The 14940-nt window shown below is 36.5% G+C and overlaps 1 protein-coding gene across 1 annotated transcript in view; it reads right to left on the reverse strand.

The window, feature by feature from the left end:
* Window positions 1-14940, reverse strand: part of GRM7 (glutamate metabotropic receptor 7) — a 1019804-nt gene that overhangs the window by 312995 nt on the left and 691869 nt on the right. The window contains 1 exon segment of the mRNA XM_077116680.1: window positions 7143-7343. Coding sequence (XP_076972795.1) covers window positions 7143-7343 — 201 coding nt within the window.

The following is a 14940-nucleotide window of genomic DNA, read 5'->3' on the forward strand; positions in this document are numbered from 1 at the left end:
CTCTCAATCTCAATTCTGGGTTTTACTTCTTAAAAGGGCAATATTAAGATGCAAACAATTAGTTTGGCAAAACTAGACATTGAAGTTATTTAAAAAGAAAACATATTTATTTGGGGGTGGCGTATGAATTAAAAGTTCCTTAAAGCACACCATACAACTGACAAACTATATATAGAGGATGAAAGACACCAGTTTTGGTTGGTTTCAGCAAAGATTACAAAGCAATCACCCCAAATTCTATAACTGGGTGTTATTTTCCTAATGATCCCTTCCAAACAGGAAAAATACCACAGTTCTCATGGTATACAGCTGGCATCTGCCTAGAGGTTAAGACTGGAGAAACAAATGCTCCAGTTCCTGTGATTTACAAGGGCATTTGTGGGTCATATGCAAGCTGAAACCAAATCATTAAGAACAGAAATTCATTATATTATCTTTGTTTTTTTTTTTTTATTAGGTAAGTCTTAGGCAATGAGCATGAAGCACTTTTGAGAATTGCTCATTATAAACTTAATATACTCATGGTGGCAGAGCTCTGCATCTGGTTAGTAAAGTTTTCAGCTGTGGAAATTGGGCCATTGTGAGTTTTTGCATTAATGACATGGATGAAAGAAAAATAGATAAAACATATTACTGGACAGGAGAAAGTTTGTTTTAAAATCTATTTTTAAAAAGATACAAATCCCTTAGGAAGCAGGCGAGTTGTTGAAAGAGGCCCTACTCAAACTATCACTCAACGTAAAAATGAAGTTAAAGGAGAAGCCAGAAGGAAGGACAAGGTATTGGGTCCTACTGGAAGAGGGTGTCAATATGATAGGAAGCATAAGGGACTAGCTAAAGAACTCCACACCATCCAACGATCTGTCAGAGGATTTTATAACATCATAAAAAATGGGAAAACAAATCAGAGCTCGTGGAGGTCTCAAGAGTGGGACACACACATGCCTGTGTCCAAATCCCCAGAATCTTTGAATGTTAACTTATATGGAAAAAGGGACCTTGAAGATGTAAATACCTTGAGGAGCTTGAGATAGGGAGAATATCCTGGGTTATCCCAGCCGACCCAATGTAAGCACAAGGGATTGATAGGAGGATGGGAGTAGTCACAGACAGGAGAAGGTAGGGAATGGGAAGATGGAAACAAGAGATTGGAGTGATGCGAGGAGGGAGTCCCAAACCAAGGAATGCAGGTGTCTCCAGAAGGTAGAAAAGGCAAGGAAATCTTCTCCCTTTGCCTGCAGAAGGACCAGCCCTGCAACCCCCTTGACTTTAGCCCAGGGAGAACTGCATGAGTTTTGACTTCCAAATCCATAAGACAATGGATTTGTGTTATTTCACCCACTTATGGTAATTTTTTAGGGCAACAATAGTAAACAAATACAGACCTAGAAGATACAGAGCATCCAACTAATTTTATAGGTGAGGAAGGAAACTCAGGTTCAGAAACAAGTCACTTGCCCTAGGACCTCTTGTCTAATTATACTTGAATAATGATTAGGAGCTGATATGAGAATCACTTAGAATGGAGTTGAAGCTCCAGGTCTGCCACTTATTATATTTGTGGCTTTTAACAAATTATTTAATATCCCTGTACCGTGGATTGTTGCTAATAATACCATTCTCATAAGGTTAGATCATGGATTAAAAGTAATAATGTATATGAAATGCTTAATTCAGTGCATTTTGCATAATAAATACTCTCCAAATGGCAATTCCTCTTTACTGCTTCTATTTTTATCATTGTTCCATTTGCTGATACCTCAGGACCATAACACATGCTTTCCGGGTTGCAGATTAACACCCTTTCCAATGTACCAAAGTCGTCTCTCCTGACTGTTATCTGATTTACATTTTGCCATCAGTTAAACATTTTTCATTTTCCAAACAGGAAACTAGAGCCCATTCTGGGAGTGAGAACTCCTCTTCTAGGTGCAGGATTTCCCTGGTTCCACCAAATACAGTCAGTGGCTCAATCTGTTTGCAGTCAAGGGAAACATTTCGGTTTGTTTCTTTATGTTTTATCTAGATGCTACCCTCAGAGTCCACAGATGTACACATTTTATCATAATGGGCTGCTTTTAAGCTCCCTTTGTGTAGGAATCAACACAACTCTTTCCAGTATAAGGAGAAAGGGAAACAAACAGCATCAGAAATAACAAACCAAATATATATTTATAGTATTGACTTCCTGCTTTCAGCAAGTCTTCCAAGAATACACAGAGAAATGAAATCTGGTTCTTGTAGGTTATTAGCAAGAAAGAAAGGCTCCTGTCATTTTGCGGGAAGACATTAATACTTAGACACTCACCTTTCTTTCCTTTTATTGGATACTAGGATTCACATTGTGCTTTGCTATAATTCTACAGTTTCTATTCATTAAATAACATGACTTGAGCCTCTCATCATCTTTGAGATGAGAAAGGAAGAGCATTGGAGGTCTGTGGTTCCCAAGGATCTCAGCCAGACAGGCTAAATATTCATCAGAATGTGACACACCACCTAATCTTTCTCCTTTCTTACGATCTTTGTTAGGAGAAATGATTCTTGTCGTGCCCTTTCCAATCTCATTAAAGTTCATGTTTTAAAAAAAAAATGAAGGCAGAAGTACTGAATACTTTAAGTGATGACTTGTAATAGCATATTGTGTTGTGTGACTTTGACCTCTTTGATGGATTCTATAATTCAGCTGGCTTATTATTTCCAGCTTTTGCCACAACTCCCTTTCAACAGCACCCCTGAACTACTTGAAAGAGAAAAAGAGGGATTAAAAAGATCAAAGAAGTTCAGAGATGAGAAAGAAGCTGTCAAGGGGAAAGTGATCATCCACAGAGATTTCCAGGAAACGGAAATTTACGGTGAGAATGCTGGTAACGAGGTAAAGGAAACAGGGTCACTTGACAAGATGGGTTTCAAAGAAGAGAGAATGGATGGCAGAATGTTCTCAAATCTGACATCTCTTCTATTTGATGGGAGTATCTGGACAAAATTTCTTTCTTCCTGGACAGAGAAAAATTTGGACTCTTCATTGCCCAAATGACAAAATAGTCACCCACATCAAAGTAGTACCTGACAGTTTTCTCCACTCATGTTAACACCCAATGCACAGGTTCTACTCTGCCTTGATTCATGTCCCAGTTATCTGTTGCTGCTCAACAAAACTTAGTACTTAAAAAATGTGATTGCAATTATTTTGCTTACATTTGCAATTCAGGCAGGGTGATATTGTGGGGATGGCCTGTCTCTGCTGCACTCATGACAGCTCATGGAAATTGGAAGGTTATGGTTGGAATTGGCCTAAAACTTTCTCACTCACCTGTCTGATAGTTGATGCAGGTTGTAAGTCGAGGGGACCTCACCTGGGGCCATGGCCCAAGTACCTATATGTGGCCTCTCCATGTAGCCTCTTTGCATCCTCACAGCATGGTAGCTAAGTTTGAAGTGCAAATGTCCCAGGAGTACCAAGAAGAAGCTCTACTACTTTTGTGCCTTAGACATCACCTAGTGTCATAGCTACTCCCAGATTCAGGGGGTGGGAACATAGTTCTCACCTCTCCATAGAGCAATGTAGTGTCATGTTGTGCAAGGAATATGTGGGATAAAATATATTGATGTGGCCATTTTTACAAAATATATTCTACCCTAATATGTTTCTGGAAACCAGTTAATCTTGGTGAGGACACACTTAAGATTAGGTAGTTCATTACATATCAAGCATCTACAGTTTTATATTTAAGAAACCAAATCTGTAATGCTTACATCTTTGAGTATGGCCATCTGCTTAGATGGGCCAACATAGAAATAACTAGAATAAATGTAGGCTCAGGACACTGCATTTACTTGGGGAGCAGGAAAAAATGCCTGGTAGTGATGAAGACTAAATTACCCATCTTTCCTAACTCAGTGCCTTGAGAGGAAGTTAAATACTTTGTGAAACTGCAGCAATATTCCTAGGACACACTATTATCATTTCCTAAATTGATGCTTTGGTAAATGTGAAGGCCAGAGTCATTAAATTGTACTCTACTCTTCTGCAACAAAACTCCTAGGGGTGCCCACATTTGTACAAAATTAACAGAGGAGCATAATCAAGCTTATTGTGACAATGAAAAATCAAAATCCTCCTTAAACATGAAAAAAAGTTTAAATTCTTCACAACAGACTAGAAGGAAATTTGGGTTCCAAACCTGGCTTCACCATTTGCCAGCTGTTGAGGTCTTGGACAAATAGATTCCCCTCTCTAGGATTTTATTTCTTTATTTAAAAATCAGGAAATTGAGGTAAAAATGTCAAGTTACTTCTCACTTTAACAGCTGTTCACTTCGGGTAACATGGAGTCCACTCATTAAATCTAGCACTGGATTCTTTGCCTTTCAAAACTGTTCAGCCCTGCCATCAATGCATGTTGCAATGTCCTAGGAGCCAGAACTTTCTTGGCTGCCCATGTGGCAGAACAGGATGTCCTCAGAGAAAAGATGATAAGGTGAACACAGAGGATGATTGCAAAGATGACAAAGAAAGAGAATCAATATGTCCTGTATATGAACTCGCAACGCATGATCACAAAATGGGCCAACCAGAAAGAGGATTCAGTAAGGCATTCTGCCTAAACACTTGAACAATAATAGTTATTAGCCAGTGTATGACTTGGGGCATCATGACTTTACAACTGTCTGTGAATTAGTTTCCTTCTTTGTAAAAAGAGGGGAAATAAGGGAACCTAAACCATTGTGATGTTTTCAAGATCAAATAAACCAACACAGGTAAAACACTCAGAGCCTTTTCTGGCACATAATAATTGTTTGGTAAATGGAAGCCCTACATCTAGTCAGAAGTAACTCTGACTCATCAGAGGATGAGGCCATTTTTAACAAAATACAGATATTACGTAGAAGAAGAATCAAGGGAGAATCACTAAGAAAATTCTCAAAATGATTTTTGTCCCAAGTCAGGCAGATCCATGGACCAGAATACCAAATTCAGAAACTGACTCCAGGATAAGAAATTTAGTAGTTCATAAACAATAAAATCTATACCCATTTGGTTCTAAGAAAAATTGGTTTTACATATTAGCAATTGTTTAGCAAGGTCAGGGAGAAACTATAAAAAGAAGGTAAGTTGAATGCTGCAACCTTTTCCAGTTCTATGCATAGACATATTTGTCTCCATCTTGACTTTAAAACCATTAAAATCCACAATGGATGTGGTTCCTTCTTGTTTTGATCTTAGGTAACCCTGAGGGGTTGATATAATATTGTGGGTTGGTAAATGGATTGCAGTCCTTTGTCAGCAGAGAAACATAGGGTAGGTAATTAGGTCAACCAGGAAATTAACACTGATGTAATATTATTAACCTGCAAATTTTATTAAAATGCCTCCATTATACTATTAATGTCCCTTCTCTGGTTCAGGATCAATTGAGTCTGTTACATTGCACTTAATACCTATGTCTCCTTAATCTGTTCCCATCTGGAATGGTTCTTCTGTGTTGGTTTATTATGACCTGGACACTATTGAAGTGGATTTTTCTAATGATGAATTTTGGGCAGGTGGACCTCAGAAGGGGGATTTGACCTTCCCAGCATTTCTGTCATGAGTCACATGATGTTAATAAGCTAACGTTAACCTTGTTCACCAACTAAGGTGCAGCTGTCCAGCTTTTCCCACTAGAAAGACACTATTTTTCTCTTTGTAATTAACGTGACTCTTGGTGGGAGAGTCTTTGAATCAGTGCAAATATTTTAGCACCCAGAAATGATTCTTATGCAAAACAATTCCTGAGGTGTTTGCAGAATGATGGCTTATTTCCATTTATTCTATCATTCCACCATGCTGCCCTTTATCCTACATTTATTCACTTCAATTATTTACTTATCTCAGTGTGAAGTTATACATTTCTTTTTATTCTGTGATTTATCCAGAATTGGTCAAATGGAATCTCCTTCAACTTGAATCCTGTGTTCATCCAACATGACCCCATTAGTCGGACATCAGTGGGCCCTCTCAGTGGGCAGGGCTGGGCAATAGAGTTATGTGTATATACACATGCATGCCTTTATGTCTAGCTCTAGAGCCACCCATTTGTAAAAGCCATGAGTTCATGTGGATATCTTCAATTCTAATTCAACACCAAGTTCAATTCCATCCAACTACAAGAGGTTCATTCTAGCCATCTTCCATTAATGACTTGTAATTTATTTCTCTGACAGTGACAAACCCAGTTCTTATCCACATTATTTTAATTATTTGCTCAGGGCTAGTACACACACATATACAAAACATGTGTGTGTGTGTATACATACATATATATACATATACTTATGTATATACACACATATGTATATGTATATATATAGCTTCAATTCTACACAGAGAAAGTTGCTTTGGGATTACAAAAAAACAAATTTACTAGCTATTGTACAGTATCTTCATATGGCTCTGTCTGTCTTCAGCCTTGGAGGACACAATCAAATACTGTTTTAAACTGTTACTTACATATGTTTATGTCTTTACCGCAGCCTTACTGTGGCTATGCTATTCATTTATAACACAGTTGGGTTGATTTATTTATATTCAATTTTGGATTATACCCATATCCAGGCTTATTTTAATTATTTATCTAATTTTGGGGGATGTGAAACATTAACATGTAACAGGCAAGGTATTATAAAGAGGTATTATCAGAAAAGTAGAACTCCCCCTAATTCCTTCTACATGATTTCTCCATTTTAGAACCAATTAAGTTCTAGCAGTTAAGTTCTGGTTTATAAATTGACAAATAATTTTATAATCTGAGATGTGGTAGGTATGGCCAGCAACAATAATTACTTTAGTTGACCTGGCTACCCAGGGCATCCATCCTTTCCCCATCTTCTTCTCCCCTCCCACCCCACTTACACTCACCACAGAAGAATCTGGCTTTGAGCAAAGACCTTTCTATTTTAAGGAAAGGAGGACAAACCATAATCCCCGATCTTCATTCATTCACTCACTCTTGCTACATTGATTCAATTCTTCAAAATTATATAAAACATCAAGTTTTGGCAAACATTCGAGATCAAATAACCTTGAGCAACAATGCAACTATGGAACTTATGAAGCAGAGGACTGCCTAGTCCCAAAGACAAGGATGTCTGGTGACTTACCATTGAAATTGACACTGCGGATATACTTCAACAACTTCTTGCCCCCAGCTTGCTCCATCTCTGGACAAACTCCCCGGTAGTCAGCACAGAGGTCCTTGTTCATGTGATGGAGAGCGTGGGCCATAGCATAGACAGCGTCAATCACGAACTGAACTTTACCCTCCTGCTCATAGTTGGAATCCTTCCCAATTCGCTCCTGTCCTGCACATGAGAACAACAGCAGCACACACACACAGATTGGTGTTTAATAGAATGTCTAAATTTGCATTTACTTTCAAATATCCTTAAAGAAAACAATACCCCTTGGAATTATACAAGGAAAGGTAGAGTTTAACAAACGGATATGATTGCTAAATCATTAAACTGATATTTCTTTTAGTCTCCAGTATATTAGAGCAGCTAGAAGTAAAAACCTAAAATTGTGGAATTGTAACCTATTCCAGACTCTGAAATCTGTCCTACAAGTAATTGTTGTGCTGTGACTTGAAATTTATTGTTTTGTATATATGCTATTTTTCACAAAAAAGAAAAAAAAAGTTGATTGTGATGATAAAAGGAAAAATTATTCCTTCTAGCCTCCTATGTTCTGGAGCAGCTAGAAGGAAAAATCTGAGATGATGGTATGGTAGCCCATGACAAACTCTGTGATCTGTCCTGTAACCACCTGTTGAAGTGTGCTTTGAAAACCATTGCTTTTTTCTTTCTTTGCTTTGTATATATGTTATATTATACAATAAAAAGTTAAATAAAAGCAACACTTGCCAAACAACCCCAACTTCAGATACAATTTAGGTCGCTACCTGAATCTGTGCCCCAAATTATTGAAATTCTAAGATCCCAAATCAACAATTTTGTTGCATTAAAATAAAATATCCCTCACTTTGGGGAGTACATAATGCACACCACATATCCATGTTACTGGATACTATGTTAGGTCATTTTAATAGGATTCATCATTTTACTTTGGCATATGTTACACTAACCTTCCAGATGTATCATAAAACTTCATAAGCAAACTACCAAACGATCACAGTGACAGTTTTTGTAATAGGCAGCACACTATTCAAAGTAGAGTGGGCCTGTAGAATGAAAGGATCTCTGCAATTGGCAGCTGGGTTGCCACATTCAAATCTTTAAAGCTCAGTTATTCTAGAAATGTGATAGGTCAAAAGACACATGTCAGTAAACAAACTAAATTCTGCACCTGAACTCATTATCTCCTCTTAAAAAACTACTCCAGCTTCTGAAATGCCTGGCTCAATTGTTGGTTTTTCTGGAGTCTCAGATCCCCTGGTGTCACTTTTTATTCTTTCCTTTCTCTCACTCCTGACTCTCACCTATAATGAATGATCAGGTTCTATCAATTCTACCTCTCAAACACTGAACAGTTTCGGGCGATCTATCAGTGTCTGACTTTTCACCCTCATCTTCAATCCAGATGAGTGCAATTTCCTGCAAGGTGTCTCCCTTCAACCATTCACTCCTCCCTGTTTATCTTTCCAAACTACTGAGCAAATCCCTTCACCCCCAATCTCAGAATCCTTCAATGACTTTTCATTGCCTACAAAATAATACCCCAATCACTCACCCTAACTATTGAAAGTGTTTATCATTTCACCTATCTGCCTAATAATAATGACACTAAGTAAGTGACCACACTGTGTGGGAAACCTTGCAAATGCTATATCTATTCCATCCTCACTATATCAGGTAAATATATTCTCACTATATATATGGGGAAGATGTGTCTCATAGTGATTAGATGACTTGACCAAGGACATTTACAGGTAGAACAATTGTGACAGCTTACCAATGCTCACTGCTACTGAGTTGTCACTGGATATTGAACTTTTCAGGGAATGGAATAGAACTTTTTTTTTGGGGGGGGGATGCATGGTCTGGGAAGCGAACCCGGGTTTCCCGCATGTGAGGCAAGCATTCTACCACTGAACCACCCATGCATTCAGAATATTTTTTTTAAGATAAAAATATCAGGAATGAATACTGCTACTTCTTATTCAAATTCAGAACTACAGAATTTTTAACTTAATACATTTACAGCCCTACTTCCTTTCTCATGATGAAATTCCTGGTTTTTAAATGACACCATTATGATTATTCATTTCCTATATCTCTCATACACAGGTACACACTTACAAAACACTGTTGCAGTTCTTTTCATCTTTAGAGTACATCTCATCAGGAATTGCAACATTTTATTATGCTTAAAAGTCACTGAAATAATTTTTCTCTCTGTCAGTATGCCACTATTCCATTGAACAGGTTCATTGGCTTTATTTTGCTTTTTTTTACTTAAGGGGTGGGTTTTTAATGAACAAAACTAACAAGCCTGATTCAAAGGACATATTTAAGAATTTTTCACTCCATAATTAGAGTATACACATTCTGAGGTTACACATGGACCATTTACAAAACCTGAGTATAACCTAGTCATAAAAGAATTCTCAGGTGTTCAAGAGTTAGTAACATACAATGTTCTTTCATCACCTAAATTAAACTAAAAGTCATTAACAGATAATTTCTAAAACTTCCTATTTTGAAACAATCTTAGACTTGAAGAAAACCACAAAAAGAGTACAAGGAATGTTCTTATATCCCTCTTTCCATTTCCCCCAATGTTGACAACTTATACAAACATTAAAAATGATCAAGAACAGCATACTCACCTTTGTACAATATTATTAACTAATTGAGAAACCTCATCAAATTTCACCATTTTTTTTTCCATTATCTTTTTTTTTTTTTTTTTTTTAGTTTCAGGATCCCACATTGCATTTGGTTGTCTCCTTAACTTGTAACAACTGTCCAGTTTTTCCTTGCCTTTCATGACCTGGACACTTTTGGAGAGTACTGATGCAGGTATTTTGTAAAATCTCTCTCAGTTTGGGTTTGTCTGATGTTTTTCAGGATTAGAATGAGGTTATTCGTATCATAATACCAGAAAAAGATGATGATGTGTGAACTCAGTGCATGAAATCAAGATATTTATGACATGTATACAACTTATTACTTATCATTTTTACAGTGATCACTTTGTTAGTTAATATCTGTCAGATTTCTCCACTTACTTTAGTAACTCTACTTCCTTTCCTTTTGTAGCTAATATATATCTTGGGGGAGAAACTGAGATTAAGTTAATTATTCTGTCTCAAACATTACCCTAATAATTTCAGCATCCATCTATGGAAACTGCCCAAATTTTGCCCAATAGTAATTCTTTATTTCTCTTTTTGCTTTTGTATTTATTAATGAAAGGAAGAGATATCCCTCTCCCCCATTTATTTATTTAATTATTTATTTATAGAAGTGCATTAGTTTGTTAAGCTGCTGGAATGCAACATACCAGAAATGGAATAGCTTTTAAAAGAGGAATACAATAAACTACAAGTTTAGAGTTCTAAGACCATAAATATGTCCTAACTACACCATCCAGAAAAAGATATCTTGGTTCAAGAAAGGGTGAAATAAGATAGCACGTAGCTGGCATTTGCTGGTCCTTGTTCCCAGTTTCATTGTCTCCAGCTTCTGATGCCAGTGGTTTCCTCTCTAAGTGTCTGTGAGCCTTCACTGAGCTGCTCCAGGACAAAACTCTAGGTTTCACTTAGCTTAGCAACTGTCGGGACCAGAGATTTATTTTTTTCAGGTTCTGGCTATTTCTGTGAGTCTTTGCTTAGCACCTGGGCTATTTCTGTTTTGTTCTCCAAATGTCTACATTGCTTCTGTCTGAGCTCTCTCCAAAATGTTTCCTCTCTTAAAAGATTCCAGTAAACTAATCAAGACCCACCTGGAACAATCAGCATCACATCTCCACCTAATCCGAAGTTCTCACCCACAACTAGGTGTGTCACATTTCCACAGAGATAATCTAACTAAAAGTTTCCACCTTACAGTATTGAATCAGGATTAAAAGAAATGGCTTCTCACACAGATTGCATCAGGATTAAAACGTGGCTTTACTTGGGACACACAATAGCTTCAAACCAGCATAGGAGGTATGAATTCATGGATATTGATTTTATTTCATGAGTTTATATCTAATACTATTCTTATTTAAGTTTTTGCTCAAATTGGTCCAGCTTCAGCCTCTGTAAGCTTCTTTAGATTGGCTCCTGTGGATAGTTTTGTTTTTTTTTTTTTGAGCATTTCCTTAATTTCTGGCACCAAAATATCTTCCAGGCATATCCTCATACCCCATATATGGAATCAACAACTTTTTCAAAGATCTCTGTACCTTTAATTTGGAACGCTGTTTAGAAACTAAGATCTGGACATGAGGTGTGACCACTACTAGAATCCCACTGATTTTAGGGTCTCTCAGGGGATTGAGCTGTATTTCATAGGTTTGTGTATATGTGTATAATGCACAGATATTCCAAAATCTATCAGTCTGTGTGCCTGTATTTAGGTATGTATGAACATATCTGTGTATATGTGCAAATCTAGGAGTATATACTGATATGTCTGATGTGATTCTAAAACACAGGTTTATTCTAATCTTCCTTTTCTCATTTATAACTTCTTTTCACAAAGGTGAGAAACCCAACTCTCATTATCTATTATATATTTACTTATTGCTTAAGTCTAATACACACTTAAAGTAGTTTTAGAATTCCTATGGGAAACATACTCACTTACTACATCAAAACGTTTTATGTACAGTTGTCTTCATCCTTACAGCATTTCGTCCAGAAACTCTTTTCAACTGTTATTCAGGTTAGTTCTTTCCTTCCTCACCCTTTCAGTATAGTCATGGTATGCATCTGTATCGAAACTAGGTTCATCCATTTCTGTTTGCACTTTAGTTTGGTTCCCCCTACATCCTGGTTGGTATTGCTTTTTCTGAATATGTGAAATTTTATTTAAAAAGATAGAGTCGGAGAGAAATGGCACACCTTCCACCTTCCTGCTAACCCATTTCCACTGTCCCCTAAACTTTCAACCCATTTCCCACCAAATCTCTTTGGTTTTTGGTTTCTTCTTCCTATAGTTATTTTGTACAAATGAAAAGCCACACCTATAATTTTTTCTATCCCTTTTTCTGACATAAATGATTACACAGTTCAGATACTACCATATTGTCTAGCACACTGAATATAGCACTGGTAGATACTTTCCTGCACTTTGTTCTTTTGACTTCACACTACGTCCCAGAGTCATTCTGTACGGATAGGGATATGTCATGGTTTATTCAACAACTCTCCATTAGTCTCATCTTAATTTTGATTTTAGGTGTTACTTCTTTAAAATTTAATTTTGCATTTTATTACGCAAAAAAATGTGCATGGTTCCAAAGTCACATCTACAAGACAAGGTATTTTCAGAGAAGTCCTGTTTTTACTTCTGTCCACCCCTCCACATGTTATTCCTTCCCTTCTCTTATGATACCCATTAAAAATTAGTGGTTTATTCTGCCATTTAAAAAAAGTAAGTACATATGTACATATGTTCATACCCACTTTCTTAGATAGATAGTATCATACAATAAATATTTTGCTTCATCTTGTATTTTTAACCTACTAAAATATCCCAGGAATTTCACCGTAGTAATATAGATATGGTATATAGATATCTCTTACTTATTTTTTGCAATTGTATCATGTTACATTATGTGGTTGTATTTTTTTTATATTCATCCAGTCTCCTATCTCTTGTCATTCAACATTTGAGTTTATTTTAATCTTTGTTTTTAAAATGAAAACAAAACAAAGCAGTAGCACAATGAATAGTCATGTGTGTCTATGTGGGGTGGGGGGGGGTAGGTAAAATTTGAATTTTTTGCCTGTTGATTTTGGGGAATAGAATTTGAAAAGGGTACTGCTTTATCAAAGGGTAAATGCATATGCATTTTGGTGATATATTGACATTTACTTTCCCACCAGCAATAGATAAGAGTATTTGTTTCCCCCAAATTTTGTCAACAGAGTATGTTATCAAATTTGGACTTTTGTTTGACTGAAATGCTACCCATCCCAGTAATGTGAGCTTTTTCTCCTCTTTTGCTAGATCCTATCCAGAATCGTATATTGCATTTAATTGTTGTTTCTTTAACTGCAAATTTTTTTTAAAAAAATTGAATATCTTTATAACAGAAATGTTCCCATCTCAACCCTTGCCAAACATAGAGTTCAGCTGGATCAATCACATTCACAGTATCGCAGTACATTCACCACCTTCATTCCCAAAATGATCCCATCGCCCCAACCAGAATCCTTTTGCTAATTATGCATTAACTCCCCACTGACTGCGACCAAATCCTGGTAGCAGATTCTGTCTCTGAGCTTAGATATTCTCTGATACTTTCTTTGTAGTTTCTGTAGATTTAGGATTTATTAGCATCCTAAATCTATAATGATCTTATGTGCTTTGATACCAACTTAGCAACTTCAATATCATACACAAACCATGTATACTCTTCCATCCCCCTACCTTTATGTAGTTCTTATACAAATTACATATTTATATATTATGACCAAAAGTACTTATTTATCATTTTATTTCCTGCATTTGCCTTTTAGATCCTGTAGGAAGTAAAAAATTGGAGTTAGAAACCAAAAATACAATAGCACTAACATTTGTATTTACCCATCTAATTATCTTTGCTGGAAATCTTCATTTCTGCATGCAGTTTCTATCTATTATCTACTGCCCTGTCTTTTCAACCTGCAGAGATCGCTTTAATATCTCCTGTAGGTGAGACTGTTTGGTGATGAGCTATCTCAGATTTTCTTTTTCTGGGAATAATTTAACATCTCCTTCATTTTTTTTTTTTTTTTTTTACATGGGCAGGCACCAGGAATTGAACCCGGGTCTTCGGGCATGGCAGGCAAGCGTTCTTACCTGCTGAGCCACTGTGGCCCGCCCTCCTTCATTTTTGAAAGATACTTTTAATGAATGTAGAATTTTGGTTGGTAATTTTTTGCTTTCAGGTCTTATATATCATCCCACTGATTTTGTGCCTCCCTGGTTTCTGATGAGAAATCGGAACTTAATCTTATTGAGCCCCCTTTATATGTGGACATGCTGTTTCATTCTTGTGACTTTCAGAATTCTCTCTTTATCATTGGCATATGACAATTTGATTATTGGGTCTATTTGGGTTTAGCCTGTTTGAATTTCTTTGGTTTTATCCTGTTTGGAGTTCATGTTTTTCATTAAATTTGGAAAGTTTTCAGCCATTATTTTCATGAATATTCTCTTTCTCTCCTTTTCTATCTTTATCCTTTGAGGTTCCCACAGTGCCTATACTGGTATATTTGATGGTGTCTCACGTGTCCCTCAGGCTCTTTCCACTTCTCATTCTTTCTTCCTTTTGCCCCTCAGACTAGATGATTTCAATTGTCTAACCTTCAAGTCCTCTCATTATTTCTTCTGCTCAATTCCTCTAAGGAATTTTAAATTTTCTTACTCTGTTCCTCTGCTCTGTTTGATTCCTTTCCAAAATCTCCATCTCTCCACTGATATTCTCTTTGTGTTCACTATCATTTTTATGATTCCCTTTATTTCTTTGTCCAAGTTTAGCTCTTTGAGCACATTTAGGACGTTTTTTTTTAAGTCTTTCTCTAATATGTCTCAGATCTGGTCCTCCTTATTGAAGGTTTCAAATGTCTTACTTTTTTTTGCTTGGGTCATCAATTACTCTTTGTTTGTTTTGCTGCAACATGGGCATTTTCCTATTTTAAAGTGTTATGACTGGAATTTAGGCATCTATTTCTTAAGCTTTTATCCGGATAGTTTTATGACATAGTTTTCTCTGAATGCCAGGAGCAAATTAGTAAAA

This window comes from Tamandua tetradactyla, chromosome 9 (assembly GCF_023851605.1).
Source record: "Tamandua tetradactyla isolate mTamTet1 chromosome 9, mTamTet1.pri, whole genome shotgun sequence".
NCBI lineage: Eukaryota > Metazoa > Chordata > Mammalia > Pilosa > Myrmecophagidae > Tamandua > Tamandua tetradactyla.